Here is a 26,188-nt window from a genome sequence, read left to right on the forward strand (position 1 = left end):
GGTCACGATTCAGGATAAAATGTTTTATTAAATTTGGTCATGTCATACAAAGAATTTAAGTTACAATAGTGAACCTAATCAAATGAAAATTATTTATTAAATTGAACTGAAATGGTATATTAATTTAAAGAGCAATGTTTATCTGTGATATTATTATTTTTGTATTCTATGTAAAGTCAGATTCTATCATCATCAGTATTATTATTTAAAACGTTTGTATTTCATGTGTAGAATAATTTTTGAACAGTATTACATTTTTAAATAGTGAGAGTTTGATTGTGTAACGTAAATGGGGGTAACAGAGTGCTCGGTCGAAGGCTAGGGTTGATAAAGGGTCATGAGGATAGACTCCCATTAAATTCATAAATATTAAATACTAAATAAAAATTATCAAATAATCGACTCAGCAGTCGATTGGCCCCGTTGCACTGATCAGCAAGGAGTGATGTAGATCACAAACCTACATAATAGTCCCTGTTTGATTAAATTGTAAACTGGCCAGTTTGATAATTACGAACATCTTTGGGGAGTCTGGTGATCCAAAACAAATAAATAAAATCATCAAGGCTAGGTTTTCCCGAGGCTTTGCAGTTTTAAAAAAATGAACAAACCGCCAATTTGAACATTCAATCTTACAATCAACTCTCTCACTCTCTCTTTCAAAATATTGTTAAATTGTGCACACAAAAGGTTATCACATTGTATAAATTTTATTAATTATTGTATCACAGCTCATTTGCAATTATCATCTCATTATACAGTATTTTTACAAATCACCATCTTTTCATTATCCTGTGTTTCAGCTGTTAGTATCATTAGTATAAAACTGGTAAAGCAAAGAGGTAAATGGCTTAACTGAAAGAGGTATACAAAGTATTCACAATGAGTGTTGATGATCACATTTTGTAAATATATTTTGACAGTGCAATTTTTATAAGCTCAGTTCATTTGTGAAAAAAAAAAAATTTTTTCTACGAATTAAGATATAAATTTTTTCTTTACAAAAAGTGATAGCACTAATTTGAGAGGTCTGGTAACAAGGAAGCAGATTGGCATTACTACCAGGCAGGTTGGCATTGATAAGGGTATCAGTTGTTATCTCTAAGGCAATTATCCATATTGATATTTCTGTGTTTGTTTACTTGTTTATTTATTTGTGTCATATTCGTACAGAGATTATTTATATTTATATTTACATTTATATTTACATGTGCAATAGTTTTCAATTTTGAGTAAATAGAGTCAAACTGAGGTCAATTGTTTTAAACATTTTCATAATTACATATTTTGAGAAACAATGAATCACCTGAGTCATGTTATGTAACCACTGTGAGCGACATGAAGGCTGGCCAACAGAGGTCACGTTCCAGCTGTGGTGGGGCGAGAGTAGAACCTACCCGCACAGACAGGCAGACATCGGGCCGTTCACCACAACAATGTCCCCCGCCCCCGCCCACTCCATCGGCAACAGCTGACTGTCGACTGCGCTACGGGTCAATGAACTGATTGTTGACATCTACTCAACGCTGAATGCTAGATAATTCTACAGTGTGTTAAGCGTGCGCGTTTACACCATTCAAATTGTTGATGGGTTGATGCAGTCTGGTTTATGACACAAGGTGTTAGTTGACAACAATTTTTAATTTCTCAGTACCGACCTCAAAGCAAAATTTTTATTATTGTTAAAGTTTCAGAGTTTATATTTTTGTTATTCAAATTTCAAATGTTTATGTGTAAAATTGTTTCGTATTAAATGTATTAAATGTAAATCAATGGGAAAATGAACAAAAAAATGTGTCGTATGAATGAAGCGTCTGTTGCCACGTCAAGCGTCGTCGCGCCGGGTCGAAATTGTCCCGGGATGGAAAAGGCCTTCGTGCGGACCTGAAGGTCGCTCGGGCCAATTTCTTTTGGCAGGGGAGATTTCTGTGCCGATTTTAAATTCAAAGATTTAAAATCCGCGACAGGCAATGGACAAGTCAGTCAAACATGACGTAACGCGGAAGGATACGAAGACCGTTGGGAACCGCGTCGTCTGCAAAGCGTCTCGTCGTCTCGTCACTCGTGGTCAAGTACTCGCACAGTCAACATGTGAAGTCGCGTTTTGTCGCTGGTGTAGGACGAATTTATTAATATCTTAATTCGTAGCTCGGAAATTAGCGTTCGGGCGGAAATTGTACGTGCATCAAACGATCGCAATTGTCAAAATTTCGCCGAATTGCAATTGGGGGTGTGTTTTATTAGTATTTAGTCGAGACAGTTGAGATGCCGGATTGATTGTTCGCGTTCGTGATGAAAATTCGTACATGCATCATATCGATAGCAAATGTCAGTTTCTAGCGAATCGCGGGTCGTCGTGAAGGTATTTTCAATTGAATCATTAAACGCCAGCTCGAAAAAACAAGAATTAATAAGTCCTACACCAGAAAAAACCGTGTCGTGATGTTCCGCTCGGTCAGACAAAAAGTCAAAATTACCACGAGTCAGTTTTTAAATGTTCGGTACGCGTGAATCTTCGTCGGAATGAATGTTAATGTGTCGACATGTGTACGTAAGTAAATGTTTGTGTTATTTGTGTTTTAGTATTAAAATAGTCTTGCCAATCTGCCACATTTTTTCACATGTACCACTCGTTTTACAAGTTATGAATCATGTTTAGTTTGGTCTGAGATTTTCATGTTTCATTTGGTCTACTTAGAGCACATGGTCAGGATTCAGGATAAAATGTTTTATTAAATTTGGTCATGTCATACAAAGAATTTAAGTTACAATAGTGAACCTAATCAAATGAAAATTATTTATTAAATTGAACTGAAATGGTATATTAATTTAAAGAGCAATGTTTATCTGTGATATTATTATTTTTGTATTCTATGTAAAGTCAGATTCTATCATCATCAGTATTATTATTTAAAACGTTTGTATTTCATGTGTAGAATAATTTTTGAACAGTATTACATTTTTAAATAGTGAGAGTTTGATTGTGTAACGTAAATGGGGGTAACAGAGTGCTCGGTCGAAGGCTAGGGTTGATAAAGGGTCATGAGGATAGACTCCCATTAAATTCATAAATATTAAATACTAAATAAAAATTATCAAATAATCGACTCAGCAGTCGATTGGCCCCGTTGCACTGATCAGCAAGGAGTGATGTAGATCACAAACCTACATAATAGTCCCTGTTTGATTAAATTGTAAACTGGCCAGTTTGATAATTACGAACATCTTTGGGGAGTCTGGTGATCCAAAACAAATAAATAAAATCATCAAGGCTAGGTTTTCCCGAGGCTTTGCAGTTTTAAAAAAATGAACAAACCGCCAATTTGAACATTCAATCTTACAATCAACTCTCTCACTCTCTCTTTCAAAATATTGTTAAATTGTGCACACAAAAGGTTATCACATTGTATAAATTTTATTAATTATTGTATCACAGCTCATTTGCAATTATCATCTCATTATACAGTATTTTTACAAATCACCATCTTTTCATTATCCTGTGTTTCAGCTGTTAGTATCATTAGTATAAAACTGGTAAAGCAAAGAGGTAAATGGCTTAACTGAAAGAGGTATACAAAGTATTCACAATGAGTGTTGATGATCACATTTTGTAAATATATTTTGACAGTGCAATTTTTACAAGCTCAGTTCATAATATTTAATATTAAATTGGTGAATTCATGAGCAATCGGCTTAACCGAATCCAGTGTATATAAACATCTTGAAGTCATACTTTTGATAAATATTTCCTGGACAAACAGTTTCACAAATATTTTCAATCAATATTTCAATATTATTATTTGCAATTTTACAGTTTTACAGAGTATCAATTCATATCATAATCTTTCATCAGAACAGCACATTTTAATTCATGGAGTGTTCAAATAGACACATCTATTAGTTTTAAGAAGTGTTAGAATTAAGCTGAAGAAGGTGTGAAGGAGGACAACATATCAGACCTCTCACGGTTCATAAATCGGACTTCTGGGATATTTAATTACAGGGCCCACACTTAACATCTTTATTTCCACTGCGCAGCTCTGTGATTGTAACGTCCTCAGTAGTCTGATTAAATAAATTAAATTTCATTAAAACCCCACCAGGGGGCAACTTTTTGTTATACTCACACCTGTATGAAATACCTAAATTGTATTACATATAGGTGTGAGGTGATTTTATTTGATGAAATGAAGTAACAAGTAAAGAGTCTTTTTTATTTTTCTTTACATTTGTCACAACTGTAAATCTATGAATTTCGAATCAGAACAGACAAACAGAGACACAAATATATTCTCCTTATGTTGCCATAATGTAAAGGTAAAATTAGCTCCTTATCAACAAATATTTGAATAATACATTTATTGCAATGGCGAGTTCTAACTCTCACTTAGATGAATCAACATCATTTTGGTACTTTATATAATTTTAAGATTCGGGACTACTTTTACCATCGGATTGGACCGTTAATAACCTCTAACATTTGGCTAAACTAATAAATGGATTTGATTAACATAAATAGTTTATACAGGCCAATTATCAGTTCTATATCGTGTAAAAAATAAGCAGCCCCTAAAAAAATACAAAGATAAACAGTATTTGTTTATATTATTATGTCTCTTATTGTTGACAATATTCCCGTGGCGGAGCACGGGCGGTTAACTAGTGTGAATAATTGTATAGAAAGATTTTGGTGTAAAAAGTAGTGAAATTATTTAGTTTACATTTACTTGAATCATTTTAAAATTTTTGAACAATTAACATGTGTTTAGAGTAGGGTACACACCTTAAAAATTGAAACTTTTTCTCAATGAGATAATTAATTGTATACTTTTGCCATTTTTAGAGAAATATTGTTTACACCATTTGCCTTTTCACAAATTTTTAAATCATAATTTCATATTACTACCCATAGATTAGTTATGATGTTTTCTAATCCAGAGGTAGCTACTACATATCTACATTATAACTTTTGACACTTTCTGTAGATTTCACATTCTATTCAATGAATAACTTTTTACAAGCGTTTCAAGGTCATGATATGTATATTTTCAACCAAGTTCCTCTAACTTAACCGACCCTCGACATAAACATTGTTTGAATGACGTAAAATTTTCAATTCTAACTTAAACACAATATCTAACTAAATCAAATTTACAATAGAAATACAAAATCGACTTTTTAGATTTGACAATCACAACAAATACAGTAGTTCAAAACATTTATTAAAAAACAGACCTCGTTATGCCAATAAATTCCAACGCCCTATGACAACACAAAATTACAAGTTTTAATTCACAATCACAGAATGTTCCAAATTTCAATAACTAAACAAGACTACGAAAATGAAAAAGCAATAATTGAAAACTTAGCAAAAACAAATGGCTCGTATTTTTAAACTATAAATTACAAATTAAATTATTTTTCGTAAGTTTACTCTATTTTCTGACAGTGAATTCATGTGCCATATATATTTGATCAGTATTGTGTTAACATTTTCACAAATCATTATATTAATTTAGCTGCTTGTAAATTAAGTTATACTATGGTATTGTTTAAATATGAGGTAGGTTTCTAAGTACTATACTAAAGATTATTTATGAATTTTTTGTCAAAAGATTATACGACATTCAATGATATTCATACGCATGGGATTTGAGTTTGAACTGATTACACATAACCAAATTATGTAAAACATGTTATTTGTTATATATTTTAGTTTAATTTAAATACATCTTGTTGACAAATTAGCTAACAATTCTTCGTTTAAACCAATAGAGTAAATGATCAAACACAAAAGCGGTTGAAAACTACCCAACTTCAAAAGCTACTTAGGGCCATCGCTACGTGTTCCAGGTAATATCTTGGGTTTCAAGGGTCGTTTCAAATATGTGTTCGCAAAACGGACAGGTGACGTATGACATCTTAAAGTTGTTCGCAAAACGGACAGATTTTACCCTGTTCGCAAATGGGACTGTTCGCAAACAGGACACAACCGTCAGCCCATGTATTTCATACTTTTTATGTAGTCTCGGGGAGAAATTCCAAGCCGGGCGTGGTGCCGTTTTCAATTTCAACACTTCCTTATGAAGCCCCTGACCTTGGTTGAATTAAATCTTTTTTCCCTACGCTAAGTTTGTTAGTTTATGGTAATATGTTATAAACAACATACGAATAAGACGTTATACCATAATAATATTATGATGGACTACCATTAGACATTTAAGGCTTCCTTGAGTAAAGTAAACTCACTTACTTACCTCAATGAACCACACGATCACAGGCGAGAGGATAGATGTATGGGTATTCATCTATCCTATCGCCTGTGATCGTGTGGTTAGAGCATGATTATTGAATAGTTAGGTCAACCATATACATTTTGCCAGATAACTTCGTAATTTACTGGACTGCCTCAATCATATTTATACTGACTATTCTACACATTGTATATTACCATTAGAATAGCTCAAAGTTGATGTGATGGGCTTGGGAAAAAAGATTATGCACTTTTTATGTTCGGAGTTTTTAATTGATCGCGTTATGTTAAGCCTAAGCTACGTATAATGTACAGTACGGTCTCAAATATACCTTTTAAAATACGTCAATTAATTAGTTTTAACTTGTATACACGTTTTATCAATGTATAATTGACATTATATAAATATAAAAACATCATTTCGCACCGTATTGTCATTGATTTGTGTTTCCGACATCCCTGCAAAACACGTTTGTGGCGTCCGCAGGCGTACCAACCCACATCTATTACAAACCAAACTTTTCCTGACGCAAATTCCTATCAACCATATAGATTTTGCCTTATAGTTTCGTAATTCACTGGACTGCCGCAATGATATTTATACTGATTATTTAACACATTGTATATTACCATTAGAATACCTCAAAGTTGATGTGATGGGCTTAGGAAAAAGATTGTGCTCTTTTCCTGACGCAAATTCCTATCAACTATATAGATTTTGCCTTATAGTTTCTTAATTCACTGGACTGCGGCAATCATACTCATACTGATTATTCTACACATTGTATATTACCATTAGAATACCTCAAAGTTGATGTGAATGGCTCAGGAAAAAGATTGTGCACTTTTCCTGATGCGAGTTCCTATCAACCATATACATTTTGCCATATAACTTCGTAATTTACTGGACTGCCGCAATCATACTCATACTGATTATTCTACACATTGTATATTACTATTATAATACCTCAAAGTTGATGTGATGGGCTCAGGAAAATGATTGTGCACTTTTCCTGATGCGAGTTCCTATCAACTATATACATTTTGCCATATAACTTCGTAATTTACTAGACTGCCGCAATCATACTCATGCTGATTATTCTACACATTGTATATTACCATTATAATACCTCAAAGTTGATGTGATGGGCTTAGGAAAAAGATTGTGCACTTTTCCTGATGCGAGTTCCTATCAACCATATACACTTTGCCTTATAGCTTCGTAAATCACTGGACTGCCTCAATCATATTTATACTGAGTATTCTACACATTGTATATTACCATTAAAATACCTCAAAGTTGATGTGATTGGCTGAGGAAAAAGATTGTGCACTTTTCCTGATGCGAGTTCCTATCAACCATATACATTTTGCCATATAACTTCGTAATATACTGGACTGCCGCAATCATACTAATACTGATTATTCTACACATTGTATATTACCATTATAATACCTCAAAGTTGATGTGATGGGCTCAGGAAAAAGATTGTGCACTTTTCCTGATGCGAGTTCCTATCAACTATATAAATTTTGCCTTATAGCTTCGTAATTCACTGGACTGCCGCAATCATACTCATACTGATTATTCTATACATTGTATATTACCATTAGAATACCTCAAAGTTGATGTGATTGGCTTAGGAAAAAGATTGTGCACTTTTCCTGACGCAAATTCCTATCAACCATATAGATTTTGCCTTATAGCTTCGTAATTCACTGGACTGCCGCAATCATACTTATACTGATTATTCTATACATTGTATATTAGCATTAGAATACCTCAAAGTTGATGTGATGGGCTTAGGAAAAAGATTGTGCACTTTTCCTGATGCGAGTTCCTATCAACCATATACATTTTGCCATATAACTTCGTAATTCACTGGACTGCCGCAATCATACTCATACTGATTATTCTATACATTGTATATTACCATTAGAATACCTCAAAGTTGATGTGATGGGCTTAGGAAAAAGATTGTGCACTTTTCCTGATGCGAGTTCCTATCAACCATATACATTTTGCCATATAACTTCGTAATTCACTGGACTGCCGCAATCATACTCATACTGATTATTCTATACATTGTATATTACCATTAGAATACCTCAAAGTTGATGTGATGGGCTTAGGAAAAAGATTGTGCACTTTTCCTGACGCAAATTCCTATCAACCATATAGATTTTGCCTTATAGCTTCGTAATTCACTGGACTGCCGCAATCATACTTATACTGATTATTCTACACATTGTATATTACCATTATAATACCTCAAAGTTGATGTGATGGGCTTAGGAAAAAGATTGTGCACTTTTCCTGACGCAAATTCCTATCAACCATATAGATTTTTCCTTATAGCTTCGTAATTCACTGGACTGCCTCAATCATATTTATACTGAGTATTCTACACATTGTACATTACCATTAGAATACCTCAAAGTTGATGTGATGGGCTTAGGAAAAAGATTGTGCACTTTTTCCTGATACGAGTTACTATCAACCATATACATTTTGCCTATAGCTTCGTAATTCACTGGACTGCCTCAATCATATTTATACTGAGTATTCTACACATTGTATATTACCATTAGAATAGCTCAAAGTTGATGTGATGGGCTTGGGAAAAATGATTATGCACTTTTTATGTTCGGAGTTTTAATTGATCGCGTTATGTTAAGCCATAGCTGCTACGTATAATGTACACTACGGTCTCAAATATGCCTTTTAAAATACGTCAATTAATTAGTTTTAACTTGTGTACACGTTTTATCAATGTATAATTGACATTATATAAATATAAAAACATCATTTCGCACCGTATTGTCATTGAATTGTGTTTCCGACATCCCTGCAAAACACGTTTTTGGCGTCCGCAGGAGTACCAACCCACATCTATTACAAACCGAAAAAGCGCCGATGAAAAGAGCCGCTAACTTCACGACGGTGCTTCAGAAGCCTAACTTAGGCCTATTTCTATTATTTAATACTTTTTCTTTGAAGTTGTGACCATACAAAGTAGGCTAACTTATTAACTTATTTTATGCCAAGTATGAATGGAGATGAGTGTAGGATGAGTGGCACGATCTTGTAGTCTTGTTAGTGATTAAGGCCGACATATTCCTTAGGCACAGCTGTTAATATCAATATACAGAGGTAAATGTGAACTAAGGGACCTACAGTTTGGTGATACGGACGCGTATCGCGATACAGCGATACGATACGTATCGGAAAAAAATATCGTATCGCCGTAATGCATCGAGCATCTGTATCGCGATACGCGAATCGTATCGTCAAAAATATCGACGAAAAATATTCCCCCCCTCCCCTACCTAACCTAGAAACGAAACGACCAATTTATATAATTAATAAGGAATGTCAAACTAACATAAAGCTAACTTGATATCTAGACACTAAAATGATTTAAGGATGAAAAATCTAGCCTACATTAAACTCAATCTCTGGTTATCTCTTGTTATGATTTGAGAAATTACAGTACAGTAAGGAGCTTAATAGGCATATATGAAATACTTGTGATATCTACTGTACCGGTACACTAAGAAATTACTTTAGCTCCACCCAGCCACTCTCTCCTCCATACAATCTTGGGCTTTACCCTTTACGTTAGGTTGGTTTATCATATTTACAAATTAAGTAAGTCGTTAAACTCTCTATTAAAGTCATATTCTCACAACCCGACAACCCTGGTTTCCCAGCTCGTAGGAATTACAGGGGGATGGGACTGGTACATTATCAAGTAAAAACAAAAAATATAGACGTCACAAACTCCTATTTCAATCACTTGGAGTAACCACTCTGTGTTTTAAAAACGTACCACTGTTTTTGATGTTTTTGTTTCAGAGCTTCGTATTGTTAGGTTGGCCAGGTGATCGGTTGGTGGGATTTGTCAAATTATAGGAAAAATCAAGATGGCGTCATCCTATTGTCTTGTTGATAGCAAACAAAAATATGTAACATTATGATTGCAATATAAGCTTAATTATTTATCATAACTTACGAGCAAGATCATAAACCGATGGTCGTTCTTTATCTAACGCCATAGGTAAACCTGCCACAGTAAACCCAAGACTAAACCAATATCTCCAAACCAGGAAACTTGACTAGCCTATTTTCACCACATAGTTTGAAAAGAGGTAAATAAGTTAGTAGCCTATTTATTTATTATCAAAAACAATTGATAATGTTTCAAAATAACTTTAAATGCACAGGTTTTAACGTGCAATGTCTTAAGTAAGTTTTTTATATAAGTCCTTGAAATAACGGATAGGCCTAACCTTAAATGAATAGTATGGTTAGGTTCTAGGGAATTTGACAGCATCCCACCAACCGATCACACGGCCAACCTAACAACACGAAACGCCGAAAACAAACCAGCAAAAACAGTGGCACGTTTTTCTCTAATGTTTAACCAGAGAGTAGTGACTCCAGTTATAATCTATATCTCAATGATTTCAATCTACACATCCACAGAGTACAGATTTTGCAGTTCGCTCGGCTTGCGCAAAAAAAGCTTATGAATATCATTATGACATGAATCGTATCGCTCTATGTGCCGATATAAATATAAATATCGTTTTAGGCGATACGATACGTATAGTTTTTTAAATGTCGTATCGAAATATCGTATCGTCCCTCACGTATCGCGACATTACGATACGATACGATACGTATCGCACATCACTACTACAGTTTATAGTGGAATCTAAACCACATTCTTGCTATGGTATTAACGAATTGGTCTAATTATCAGGATAGCACTGCGCATAGTAGTAGTACTCACTAGTGCGGACGTTAATCCTCACCAGGGAGTAAGCTATCCACAGTGCATGCCTATAAATATTCACTATTCTTGACCTCATATACTGTAGTAGCTGGTTTACAGGACGACGCCACCGTCCCAGTCTTCTCTAATCAATGGAAACTCTCAAGAAAACTTAACCGCCTAGGTACTAAGTTATAATTGGTCATATTGTTCAAAAACTTTCAAACCAACAAACAGTTTACTTAGGCCTAACTTATGTAGCCTAAGTAACTTAAGTTCTAGTTGAAAACCCACGAAAAATAAACGGTATCAGCAATCTGATACATACTTTCTCCCATCAGCTTGCCAACAACCTTTATAAGTTAGGTAAGCGATGAGAGTAACTAAGTTAACTAGTATAGGTAAATCACAAAAGTTGCATTCACTTTTGAACCGTAATTTTACAGGAATGGGGAATGGGGGTTACACTAATTTAACTTATTTTGTTTAGAATTATAAGAACCACTAGATAACACGTTGCTCGAAATCGAGCAAAACTGAAACTTGTATGTAAAAAATAAACAAAAAACATAAACAGCAAAACCTTAATCAAAGATTCACTCTAAAATAATTTATATGACTGATTATAGAAATATAAAACAATATTTAAATTTACATTCACTCTCATACTACTTTGGTTATCTCTTATGTACAGTAGGCGGGTGCACTCTATGAGCACATAGATGTCAACCACACACTGTAAATTTTGATCTAATGTAGCTCAATTCCTCTCTTCACGCCAACCATAGCTCCTCTTATTCTAGCATTGTTAAATTATTTCTTTGATGTGTTCTGTTTTAGGCGTGTTTAAATTAGGGGCCCAACCCAAGTCTCCGGTTGGGAACATAAGAGGGTAAAGCAAGTGGATCTAGCGATAGATATAGAATGGATACGCGTTTAACATTATTAGTGTTGGAAAAAACTATATGATTTATTTGGCCAGGTGGTGCTTTGTTTTCAGCTTTAAAAATTGCTGCGACATCTACACATGTAGCACCATTGTAGCGAGGGAAGACACTTCTTCTGTCTCTTATCATGTTCGTAACAACCTCACTTTGACTCCTCGGAGCTCTCGTCCCTACATACTGTAATGTCACAGAAAACATACTACTATAATGTCTGCCACAGTCTTCAAAGATTTGCAAATGGGTTTGCGTTGTAACCCTATTTCCCGCATATTTTTTCATCAAATTTTTTGTTTGAATTGTGCTTAATTCTCTTTTGGTTTCTAGTGACATTGTCGTACTTACTTATATATCTCTATGCGTATTCAGGATCATCATCTTCTTGAGGAATTAGAGGACCCACTCGGTGGTAAAACGTGTCACGGACCTTAAAATTGTAGATCCCCTGTGGAACTTTCTCATCTTAATGAGCTTCGGAGCTGACAATGGTAAAGGCAGAATTGAATAAACGAACTTTATCCAAATATTTTCTGGATATAAGTCTCACAGTCCTATTTTCAGATCGGGAGTTTCCAATAAGAACCTGAAGGTATGGTGAATTGCACAAATGAGGTAAACGAACCTTTCATTGATGGCAACGAAGAGTAAAAACTTAACTGTCTCGGCCAGTCTTTTCTTGCTTAAAAATATGTAAGCCACTTCAATGAAAAAATGTAACGTTCATTTGTCCGAGATTGGACTATCAAAACGGTGGTACTACCACTATGTACCCATCAAAATGTTCAATTGAGAGGTTGATGCAAGCGGTCATGTTCGGGTTCCCTCCAGCCACTCAAGTTCTTCGTCGTACTGGCGGCATTTGATTTTAAATTGAAATTAAATAAGGAAGTTAACCAAACAACAGAAAACACTGTAAAGGAATTGGAATTTTGATTCACATTGTAAATTACATGATAATATGGTAATCTAACTGATAACTGCATAACATTCACTTCATCACATCGAACTGTAACTACATGATAATCAGTAAAATACAATGTAAAGTAAATCAATTTAACCATAGACAAAATAATTAAATTATATTTATTCTTAAACTCTTCATTATGAACCAGACTTAGTTAACAGATTGAAACAAAATATAAATTCCAGCTTTGCTTTGGAAGTTTTAAGTCCTGCAGTCTGTGGTTAACCTTAAAAACTATTTCAAACTACGTCCATACGTTATTTGTAAACAAAGGGAAATGAGTTTGATCAAATGTCAACAGAGAGCGCCACCTTCCAAACTTTAGCCCTTTAGTGTACTTAAGTGATGCCCTTTCTTAATATTCTGAGACGTATTTGCACATCTACGTGGAAATACCTTTAATTTGACACCTCAAACGTTAAAATCCACCAAGCGGTTATCGAGTTATGACTGTGAAAAGAAAACTGCTTGCGTATGAATATATAGATAACTTAACTTAACAGTCAAATTCAATTAAGTTCAACACCTGTTTAAGTTTCAAAAAGTCTATTTTCTGTCTATTATGGGCAACTTAAAAAAAGTTATGGTAAACACCATTTATACAATGGTACTTTCCTGTTACGGTGAACATTCATTATTATCGATGATTACTTTTCGATATGCCCTAGCCTATATCGATATTTTTGTTTTCCTTTACGATCCATATTCTATCTGTTTTAATACTGTATCTTCAAACGCATTTAAATTACAGACAGAGCAAAAAAGTTATGTCTAAGTTATACTTGGTTCAATAACTGAGTTATAGAGTTACAGCTCGTATTAGAGAATATTATTGAAACTAATCTTGTTTAAAGGCAATAATAATAGCATATATATTGGATTAAGAAATGAAACTATTCTAAACTATCCTAACATCTAACCAAACTTGCAGTAGGGTAAGTTACCGTTTCAAAATTCCATTTGATAACAGATAAGGCATATGAAGAAAAGGCTGTCAAACGGAATTTTGAAATGTTACAGAAAGTTTAGTTAGTCACGTTAGTTTAGAGCAGTTTCATTTCAATATAATATTTTTGTTATTGTTTGTTAATACTGAACAATATTTATTTATCGAAGTGGTCAGCTGTTAAGTTTCAATAAATTAAGTTAGCCTAATTGAAAAAAAAACTTGGTCCAGGTAAAGATTGATGATATGCAGGTTTTAGAATTAAATCTGTAGGCCTAACTTGTTGTTAACACTATTTGTGCTGTCGACATGTTTGAACATAAAAGTTGCATTTATTTCAATGTTAAGCAATTGCGGGAATTCCCGTCATCAGCACCCAACGTGTTAAATAGGCATAATGACAGTGTTTCTGAAGAGGAACTGCTAGTGTTGGTTGCCTAAACACCAAAGCTGAGGATTGTTTAGATTTGTTTGAAACAGTAAAAATAAAGGTCCAGATTTTTACCAGGCCTACATTTAAGACCATGTCATTAGTCTCATCCTGGATCCTGCTGTAACTTAACAGGTCTTTTAAGGACAAATTTTAGCTCCCTAAAATAGTGATAAAATTTTATGTTGATTGTCATAGAACAGTCAAAATGCCGACCTACAAAGACGAGTCCAAAGACAGCAAGCACAGTGTACGGCGGGATTTTATGATGTTATAGTGTTCGGATCGTAATGGAAAATATACCGTTGGATTTGGTGTAGATTAGTGGCAGCTGGTGGGTTAAAGTTGTGGGAGGACGCCTAACTTTTTTTGGAGGTTACGGTACTGATACAGGGGAAAGGCTAAAAAGTTAAAAATATTAAGTTATTTAAACATTAAATTAAGGTTACTTTTCACAATAAAATGTTTTAATCGTACCGTACTGTACTTATTGTCTCTTTGTTCATAATTAATTGTCCTTAGCCTACCACTCACATACTTTGCAGAAATATATTTAACAGAATTCATAACTCATTAGCATCACTAAACAACACTTCTAGAGAAACAATAGTATGTATGTATATTAATTAATTAACACCTCAAATACCGGCGGCACGATGAACATTTTTTAATCTCTTCAAATCATTAAATACTGTATTCACTTATTTGTCAGATAATATTCTGTTGACAGTCAACAGATCTTGCTCAGCGCTTGTTGTGGCAATAGGCAAAACTACCGTTTGGATGGAGTCCCAAACATCCTATATCTATTACTGTAGAACCTGATGCAGCGCTGTGATTGGTTGAATTTTTCCATGCAGTTTATATGGGAATTTTGAATCATATCTACAGTCTCCGTGAACTATTTATTTCACGGATAAAGAACATAACATAATGGAAGGATAAAGTAACATTAATCTTTCATTAAATCAATTTAAAAACGTTGATAATGATAACATTTTTTGTAATTATTAAATACAATAAGGACAATACCTTATGGCACTTCTTTATCTACAAGAGGCCTCCTTTACTTACAACAAGGAAAACTAGATAACCTGTTGCTCGAAATCGAGCAAAACTGCAACTTGTAATAAAAAAATAAACAACAAAAACATAAACAGCAAGACCTCAATCAAAGAGTAATTCTTAAGTCTATGACTGATTATAGAAATACGAAAATATTATGTTGTAACAAATTATAAAACTAACCTACAATATTTAAATAAATATAGATCCGCTCTCATGTATTGTAGGTGGATCCCCACTATGAGAACGTAGATGTCAACCACACCCTGTAAAGTGAGCTTTTCCGACCTAATGTTGCAAGCCAAATCCCTCTCTTGACGCAAACCAGTACGACACGTAATATAGCACTGTTAAATTATTTCTACGATAGGTTCTGTTTTAGGCGTGTTTAAATTAGGGGCCCCAACCAAAGTCTCCAGTTGGGAACATTAGAGGGCAAGCAAGTGTATCTAGAACGGATTCGCGTTTAACATTATTAGTTTTTGAAAAAAAAAAAATTAACTAATATTTATTTGGTCTGGTGGTCCTTTGTTTTCAGCTTTAAAAACAGCTGCGACATTTATACAGGTCGCATCATTGTAGCGAGGAAAGCTAATTATTTTGTCTCTTGTTATGTAAAGAATATCCCTTAACTTCTCGGAGCTCTCGTCCCTACACATTTCTGCCACAGTTTTAAAAGATTGGGCAAATGGGTTGGCAATGTGACCCTATTTCCCACATATTTTTTTCATTAAATCATTCCTTTCAAGTGTCATGGATCTTGAAATTGTAGATCCCCTATGATCCTCTCATCTAAATGAGCTTCAGAGCTGACCATGGCAAAGGCCGAATTGAATTGACGAATTTTATTCTAATAATTTCTAGATCCAAGCCTCACAGCCCTGATTTCAGATTGGGAGTTTCCAATAAGTTCCTGAAAGTATGGTGAATTCCGCAGATGAGGCAAATGATTCTCTCATTTATGGCAACAAAGAGTAACAATTGAATTGTATCGGCCAGACTCTTTTTTTTGCTTAAAATTTAAGCAACCACAATGTAAACATTTAACGTTCATTTGTCCAAGGTTAGATGTATCCCACACGGTGGTTGCCACTCTGTAATCTTCAAAAGATACATTAGGATATTGGTGCAAGCGGCCACGTTCGCGTTTCCTCCAGCCACTCACAGTCTTCGTCTAACTGGTGACATATTATTTTAAATTTAGATAAATTACCAAAGTTAACAAAACAACAGAAAATACTACAATGGAATTGTTATATACATTGTAAATTACATGATATGGTGATGTAACTGCACTGGAAATAATCACTTTCAAACATTCATTTCATCACACCAAACTGTAACCAAAACAACACGATAATTCGGTAAAATACGATGTAAGCCTAAATAGGTATTTACTCAGGGGAGGTACGGAAGAGGCTACGATGACAGCTGTGGGCTTCTTATTAGCTGAGGGAACGCTATTACCGTAACAATACGGTTAGTGGACAACGGCTTCGGTGGTCTAGTGGTTAGCGGGCTGGTGTACTGAAGGTCCCGGGTTCTAATCTTACATTAACTAACATTGGTTTTTAGTTAAACCTTACCCAAAATTTTAGCTTAATCGTTTGGTAATGTAAGGTAAACTTACTTTCGTAAATAATATCTTTAGATGAAGTAATTTCTGTACGTGTATTTGTTCCGAGTCAACGCAAACATTGCTGAACAGACAAAGCTAGAATTTTACACCAGGTACATCATGATTACGACGAACGTATATTATTTTGTTTTCATCTCCTTTAACTTCCCGTTTAGAATTTGAGCTTATTATTTTATTTGAACTTTGGAATTTGAGGAATTTATTTACTTCCTGTTTGGAAGTAAATACTGATTGGTATCTGAATAATTGAATCGACAAAGTTGAAGAGATATAGACTATCTTTAAATACACTATCTTTGAAGAATTATGAAGAACTTGAAGAATCTTTACCTGCAACTCATTATGTAAATATCACAGTAAGAAAAAATAAAACAATTGCAAACTTTTATTACCTTTTTTAAGAAAAGCAACCCCCTAAAACTTTTAATCAGAGCACAAACTACAACAATGTAAATTAGAGATCAACAACATAATATACATAACCGATCTTATTTTTACTTGTTCAATTGTTTTGTATTATCTTACACGCTAGAAATTGAATAAAGAAACATAGAAACAGATATTCAATTTATTTTTCCGAAATACCGGAATATTTTTTTATATCCTTAAAAACTATTTCAAATTACATCCATATGTTATTTGTAAACAAAGGGAAATGAGTTTGATCAAATTTCAACAGATGGCGCCACCTTCCAAACTTTAGCCCTTAACTGTACTTAATTGGTGCCCTTTCCAAATATTCTGAGACGTATTTGCACATCTACGTGAAAATACCTTTAATTTGACACATCAAACTTTAAAATACATCAAGCCGTTATTGAGTTATGACTGTGAAAAGAAAACTGCTTGCGTATTAATATATAGATTCTTTACTTATAACAAACAACAAGTTATACTTATAAATAACAAAATAGTTATTTGTGACTTACTCGAGAGAAATACTTACTCACGAGCCGTAGGCGAGTGAAGAATGGTTTCTCGAGTGAGGCAACTGCACTTTGCACTCGAGTTGCACATTATATTTTTCCTACAGTTACCATAAAACAAATAAATTGGTAAAGAAACGTGACATATTTTTACACAGGAGTGAACTTTTAATGATTTACATTAATGATGCAACAGTACAACAGCTGACGAGCTGATTTACAGCCAGTGCTGCCAATGTATTTCACGCGCATACGACCTTTTCTGCATGTTACGCGCTCACTATTTCGTTCCTTCACTTTGCTAATATGGAGTGAGTGAGACAAAGTAATTAGAGTGAGACAATGTTAACATTGTCTCACTGATGAGCGAATTTGCCACTTTGCTTTCTCAAATCAGTGAGAGAACATGTACATTGTTAGGTAACTGTAGGAAAACAAATGATTGAATCAGCTGTTATGTTTTATAACAGATTATTGTAAAGATATTTAGACAATGTAAAAGGAGTATTAGCATTGTTTAAATGGAGATAAGAGGTCATGCATTTGGAAAAGAAGATATTTCTCTGTTATTATTTATCCATTCTTAACAAATAAGTTAAGGTATCATTGAAAACTGCATAACATTTACTAACTTTTTTGTCTCTTGCAATTTTTTTGTGAAGTTAACGGTTTTCGTGAAATTTGGCATCAAATATTTTAAATGGCTGCCATTTTTAAACGGGTAATGATTTTTAGTACAATTTTAAACAAATATGGGTATTAATTAGATAAACATTTTTGAAAAATCTTAACGCTGTCATCTCAAACCGTTTAGGAGTTATTAATTTTTTTGAAAAAAGCACATAGATACAGACAGACGGAAAACTAGGCACCACAGACCCATGTTCCTATGGTGAAATGTGTTTGTCTTGACCTTAGCAATAACACTATACGGTATACATGTGTCCAGAGAGTTACGGGACACCCTGTATGGGGCCTATTGGCCTTTATATATATGGATTCGAATACCACGAATCAAAAATATTCCAAGGGCCTGTGGGTTCTCCCTGTGGTACTCCTCATTCAGGGCTACAATAAGCATGATAGCCCTCTGGTAACTAGGGAAGATAATTCTGTGCCACATTTTATCCAGTACTGATTGACTGGTAATAGAGATCACGTGCTCCGTATTTGAGTTCCAAGAAATAAATTATCCTTCTTTCCATAAGAACTCCATAAAAGTTCAACCTAAACAAAGTAAAATATGTGTAACAAATTTAATAATAAATGTTTTTTCTTTGTTTCAGATATTACAAAGACAACCACAGAATTCAGTTGGTTACAAAATATGTAGCCTACAATCTAATGGTGTAATGTCCAGTCTAGCGCTTTGACCTTATTGAAGAGGGTCACAATGTTGTAAAAGTGTTAAGGAATATGTGAGAATGTTTGAAAGGCTGAATTGATGATTATTTAACGCCATCATGTATCTAAGTAAGTTTTAATTTTCTCAATTTTCATCAATTAATTTATAGTCATAATCCTCAGTTTAGCTTATATTTTTTGCGCTAATATTAGTCAAATTTAAACCTGCTAATACAAAGTTTTTTTTAGATTTTCCTCCTCATGAGGCAATCACAATCATTCTTGGTTATGAAAAAAATTAAACAAGACAGAAGAGCGTAAAGTTATACTAACAAACCTGGTGCACGTAATCGTGCGCAATCTAGACATAGAAGAGGAAAGATTTAATTTACAACATATACACAAAGAACATAAGAAAATATCGACAATTTGGAAGTTTTTGGCCCCTCCCAAAGTTAGCACAAGATACTAGAGGTTGAAAACTCAGGATATACATCTCAGAGTATCTCCAGACAACATGTTAAAATTCTGTCAACTTTCATTTGTAACTTTCCAAGTAAAAAGTGTATTTCTACAGGACTAACACATTGACTTTATGTTTCTAGGAGCGATTCAAGTAATCGACATAGTTGATACCAAACTTAGAGATGAAGGAAAAATAGAAGAAGTGCGGAAAATAAGAACAGTCCACAAATTTGAAAACCAGCCTAGTCTAGAAGACGTGTTACTGGACGATGGTGTTAAGGACTTGCCCATTTTGGTATTTTCCATTGCCGGTTTAACCAATGGAGGCAAATCTCTCCTCCTCAATCTGATGATTCGTCATCTAGAAAACCAGGTAAAGAATCAGCATCCTCAAAATTGGCTTTATGAATAACCAAGTATCAAACAGGTAGATCATAAAACACACATTTTGTCCCTATGGGAGAATTTTAAATGTAGACAAGGGAGAGTTTGCAAAATTATTGCTGCCATGGCTGTTACCTATGCAGTGATGCCACTTACAACGACTTACTTACAAAAAAAACTTGTCTACAAAACGGGTCGCCGGAATTTTATCCCCCTGGAATTTTACCCCCTGGGCAAAGCTGACGTCACTATGACGTAGTAAGCTGAGTGGCCAAAAGTTTGTTCGTGGCCGGAATTTTACCCCCGCGAATTTGGAAGTCTAATGAAAATAGCCAGAGCGTGATTAATTAGATTAGCGATAAAAACCGGAATTTTACCCCCTGTCCATATAACTAGCGTTTAGACAACTGACGATGTACGGGCCGGATTTTTACCCCCGGAATTTCACCCCCGGATTTTTACCCCCCGGAATTTTACCCCCGGATTTTTACCCCCCGGAATTTAACCCCCTGGCCAATTTTAGAAATTGAATGATTGATTTTCTTATTTCTGTTTTTAATTAATTGTAAACGTTTCATTATTTAGTCGCCTATCTTTATTTATTTTGTTATCTCAACTAAGTAAACAGAATTCGCTGTTTAATTTTGATGTTCGGGATTTGCGTTTGGGGCCAACTGTTGGTTAATAAGTATGTAAAATAAACTGAGTAGCTCATTTAAATGATAATTGGGTGAACATTTATTTGTAAAGAAACAATAAGACATATTTTGTTATTGTTACAATACAAATGAAAAACATTGTTTTACCACAGTTGTATAATAAATCGTTAAAGAAATCTTCGAATTAATTACCATTCTGATGTTTGTTTATACGTCATATTAATCAACAGTTGGCTTCAAAGATCGAATCCTGATACTCGAATCTAAAAATTAAAATAAAAAACCTGTTCGATTAGTTGTTGTTACAAATAAATTAAGATAGGCTACTTAATAATAAAATGTTTACTATTCAATTAAAAGAGAATGAAGATAATTGATCATTTTCACTAATTTATATGTCTGGCCAGGGGGAAAATTCCGGGGGTAAAAATCCGGGGGTAAAATTCCGGGGATAAAAATCCGGGCCGTACACTTTAGGTTTTTATAATTTGATGTGTTCTGATTAAATTCACAACTGTGAAAATATATGTTTAATTCCGTATTTAATCCATCGAGCTGATGTCGCGAAACTCAAAAGTTCGCGGCCGGAATTTTACCCCCTGGTTTGTGACGTCACGTTTGCCCAGGGGGTAAAATTCCAGAGGGGTAAAAATCCGCTACCCCTACAAAACATATTTATACACATACAAGGCCTTTTATGCATTTAGCTACCTGCCCTGGAAAGAGGGTTATTTTATAGGTCTTGTATTTTATGGATAATATGTTGGCAAACATATGCCATAAAAAACATTTAACAAAATAGGAATAACTAATCTTTTTAGAACCAAAACTTAAAAATCAAACTCTGAATCTCAAAATATAATTACAAAACCCTTTTACTTTCACAGAAAAAAAAAAAAAAAAAAAAGAAAAAAAACGGGTACCTAATAGTAAAATGTCAATCATACAATGAAAACTGAATGAAATTGGAACCCTGACACTGAAATAATAACTTTAAAATGAGATAAATTTAAACATATAGTGGTGGATATTACTTTTGTTCAATAATTGATATCAATATAAAATAGTATTCTGTGGTTGTGTAAAGGCAGTAGAACTCCAATTATCCTAAATCCGAATCGCCAATTATCGCTAGCAGAAAGAATTAAAAAAATAAAACTTTAACATAAGGATAAAAATCTACAGTAATATGAATTGTTATTAAAGAAAGCAGTAACCAAAATAGCAGCAACATCCTAAAGCTCTCTTGCAGTCTTGTAAACATTATCCTTGTATCCCGTGATCACAGAAAATCATAATTAACCTCCACAATCATTACATAAGAGTGTTTTATTCTATCCTGAAATCTTCACACAATGCGTTCTGCTATCGCAATAGTAAAAGCTCTGCTGGACTTGGCCTATCTTCTGTAAAATACTCATGGCAAATTTCGGTAAAAATCCATTTATCTGAACTTTTAATTATTCAAATGTGTAAGGATCCCAATTGGTTTGGATGATCGGAGTTTTACTGTACCTGTTGCAGTTCAGGAGAAAATAGTTAACTTTTTTCATCAGAGTTAGTTTTAAATCTCAAAACTCGTTGATTGAATTACAAAACTGAACTTTCCCAGAGTTTTAGTAGTTTGTTGATCGAATCACAAAACTGAACTTTCCCAAAGTTTTAGTAGTTTAGAAAATTTTGGTTTTGACACATCACTAAGAGAAATCGAAGAAAAATTTCCATGACAAAGGATTAAGGTTGATTGATGTGTAGGGTAATTGAGTATTGGACCTAGACTAATTGAGTATTAGAGTTGTGAACTATAGTAAAATTGAAAAATTATTATTTTTCTCTGTAGTGCAACCCTTCAATTTTATTTTAAATAAATGTAACACATTTCAGAGCCATGCTGGTTGGCAAAGTAACACAGTTCCTCACAGTTTTCCTTGGAAAAATAGCTGTGAAAGTGTCACTCGAGGGCTCTGGATATACCCTAAAATATTCAAACTTAGAACTGGTTCTAATGACGACGTAAGTACCTTTAATTCCTTTGTTTTGTGCCACAATAGGAATTATAACATTCATATTTTGTAGTAAATAACTCAAATTTTGGTTTTAGTTCTAGTACTTAACTTCTTGATCTAGTCTGTTTTTATTTACTTTATGTTAATTCGTTTCAAATTCAATCATGCTCATCTAATCATGTTAGTCTTGCTTTCAAGTACTCGTCCTATTTTAAATTGAATTATACTTATTTTTATCTAGTCTGTCATTATGTACTTGACATTAGTAGATTTTAAACTAGGCCAGCTTATTTTTACTTACTATCTTAAATTATCTTTGTTATTATTTTGTTTGATATAATTGCATTGTAATTATGTGGCAATTCTCAAACCCTATTACTGTACATTGTAAACTGTTAAAATGACAATAAAGGATCTTATTCTTATTCTTAAACACACACAAGTACAGTCAGGGGTGGGTTTAGGGGTTGTTTCAACTCATCCGCTACGGTGTACTGTACTGCCATTCTACAAGAAATTAGCGATCTAGTTGTAACTTTAATAAGAAAAGTGATGTCTGTTTTTGTATCTGTGGGTAAACGTCAAGGCTCCTTTGAGGCCTACTCACAGTCACCACTCCACATTAATTCCCTTACCACTCTCTTGTCGGTTATGAGCCGACATCTGCCGTTTCGCAATTATATCCTACTCACAGGGTGACCCAGGTCAGGAAATTTAACTCAGAACTCGCTTACAAAACAAAACTTTATTATCAGCCAACAAAATATTCAAAGATTAATAACTACCAACAGATAGAGTAGACTAAAACAGAGTTGAGCTTTAACAGAAACCTTAATTTGTAAAAAGAGTCTAAACCCCAATTTTGAAAACACTTAAGATTGGCTAAAGGCTTTGGGCTCCAGCTCCCCCAGCAGGACCCCTCCTCTAGTAGACCTCATTACCCCTACACACAAAACTGACCCCCTGATCAAGTTTTAATCAAGAAGTTTTGATCAAGGTTTGATCAAGCACTGGCCTTCTTCAAGCAACAGCCTTCTGTAGGTCAGCACAAGTTATTTTGTATCCACACTTCCAGCTTACCCGCACAAAATTGTCATACACTTCCTCTTCACAATATTTAAGCTATCCTAATTAAACTTCTATCAATAGTCTAAGATAAAACTATTGCAAGTAATACAACGATTAAGTTTCTTAACACTCTCCATTCTCATTTTAGGGCCCCTCCCCATACCCTAGGTTTAATTTATTATGCAGGCCATTAAGCCCACCAGTATTTTAACTTCAAATTACACTAATAATAAAAAATAAAAATAAAATTGCCCAAAAAATTTTTTTTTTAATTTTCCCCCATTTTTCAAGAAGACTTGATACAATTGAGAAACCGCAGATGTCGGCTCATGGCCGTCAAGAGAGTGGTAAGGGAATTAATGTGGAGTGGTGTAGGCATTATTTTAATCAGTAGCTTTTAAAAACTCCTCTCTTTATATTTTGCGTGTTTCTACGCCAGTGGCATTTTTTACGTTTTAAAAGGGAACGATCCAAACCCTGGTCTTGCTACTACCTAACGTCGACCTATTTGTTAGATAACATCATTAATTCATAGCCAAATGACAAATGGCATCTGGGTCTGGAAACTATCTTGCTTGTAAACGAACCATCAACCTTCAGATTTGAAGCCAAGCACTATAACCATTTGGCTACCCAGGCAATTATTCTGTGTTTTCATCCTGTTGCAAAGTACAGGTGAAGTTTTAATTTTTTTTTTTAATGAATGGATTTGTGTAACTGCCAGTGAAAACAGGTTAACTTATGTAATACTCCTTGTATTTGGTTCAGTTCTAACAATTTTATTTCACTTGCAGGTGGGGATTTTGTTGCTGGACACTGAAGGGATGTACGATGGAGAAGCAACAGACGGTGAATTCACTTCTATTTTAGGAATATCTGCGGTCATCAGCTACCGACAAATGTTTAACGTGAACGAGCGCATTACAACCAAAGACTTGGAGGGCATTGTTGTAAGTTCGACATTTTAGAATTCAACACTGTATGAATGTTACTAGGGATCATTGCCAAAAAAAACAGCGTCATGTTTATAAAAAGTATATCCTGAAACAACTTTATTAAAAATATTCCTCATTGCAAGATTTATAACATTTAAGCCTCTGGGTCACTTTGATTACTTCTTTTTCAGCCAGTATCACGTTTAGTTCATATCAGTAATATCTTAGTTTGGGTAGAATTTGTCATGTATTTTTGTGTTCGTATAACAAACAGAATCACTTGAATTTTACAAGTCACGACCGGTATATTTTAACTATTTATTTGTCATAATATTTTCCCAATAGTTCCTCCATTGATCAAAACACTGTTTGCAGAGTGGATCTTTGAGATTATTAATGGAAACAAACCGGCTGTCTTACTGAATTTCCATGTTCCTTATTCTATTTGATTTTTATTAAATGCTTTCATAATAATATGTCCTATATTTACTGAAAGTAAATAAAAGAAACGTCTTATAACACTTAAAACATATATTTACGCTTATACTGTTACTCACAAGACGGTAAATATACAAAACAGATGGTAAGTGGTGATCGATTTCGATTGGACACTCCAATCATCATCAGACCCAATAGGCGAATGACAAGAATCTTAATGGCGTCCCTACTTATACCCTATTGGCTTCCGGAAGCACCGGCCAATACATTTTTATAAGTACAACTGGAATCAAAATGTATTTGTTCATTAATCAACTTATTTCTATTTTTACATTTTTCCTTATAAATATACAATTCTTCCCAAGCATTCATTACATATCCTTTCTTACAATTCTTTAAAATATCTAGACTATCCTCAATTTTTCCTAGTGAGTGGCCATTTTGTAACAGGTGTTGTGCGACATTTGATCTTTCCGATTTGTTGTTCCTCCACGCAGATATGTGGTTTTTGAAGCGGTTAACGAAGTTCACAGTCTGTCCAATGTAGAAGTTATCACAATCGTTACAATTGATTTTATAGATGCCCGAAGCGTCGAATTTGTTGAAATCTTCTATTTTCGGATGCAGTATTTTACTCATGGTGTTCTGAGTCCTGTAGGCTATTGAAACTCCGTATTTCTTGAATCTGTTAGCAGTCCTTTGTGTTGTAGTCCCCGTGTAGCTAAATGTGATATATCTGGTGTTTTCCTCTTTTATCTCTTCTAATGTTCTAATGTTCTAATAAACAATGGGACGCCATTAAGATTCTTGTCATTCGCCTATTGGGTCTGATGATGATTGGAGTGTCCAATCGAAATCGATCACCACTTACCATCTGTTTTGTATATTTACCAAAACTGTCCTGTCCTGTACTGTCTTGTGAGTAACAGTATAAGCGTATC

The 26,188-nt window shown here is 34.2% G+C and overlaps 1 protein-coding gene across 4 annotated transcripts in view; it reads left to right on the forward strand.

The window, feature by feature from the left end:
- LOC128992320 (uncharacterized) overlaps positions 1-26,188 on the forward strand; it is a 68,148-nt gene that overhangs the window by 8,987 nt on the left and 32,973 nt on the right. For 3 of the 4 annotated variants that reach the window (XM_054415828.1, XM_054415827.1, XM_054415829.1), the window contains exons 2-5: positions 19,235-19,421; positions 19,898-20,130; positions 22,685-22,813; positions 24,669-24,824. In XM_054415828.1, coding sequence (XP_054271803.1) covers positions 19,412-19,421; positions 19,898-20,130; positions 22,685-22,813; positions 24,669-24,824 — 528 coding nt within the window. In that variant the 5' untranslated portion in view covers positions 19,235-19,411. Of the gene's footprint in view, positions 1-10,196; positions 10,406-19,234; positions 19,422-19,897; positions 20,131-22,684; positions 22,814-24,668; positions 24,825-26,188 lie in introns of those variants that run through there. The other variant, XM_054415825.1, reaches the window with a different exon arrangement.

Source organism: Macrosteles quadrilineatus, unplaced genomic scaffold (assembly GCF_028750875.1).
Source record: "Macrosteles quadrilineatus isolate MER2022 unplaced genomic scaffold, UCM_ALF_1.0 Scaffold_4__1_contigs__length_99947679, whole genome shotgun sequence".
NCBI classification, from domain to species: Eukaryota; Metazoa; Arthropoda; class Insecta; order Hemiptera; family Cicadellidae; genus Macrosteles; species Macrosteles quadrilineatus.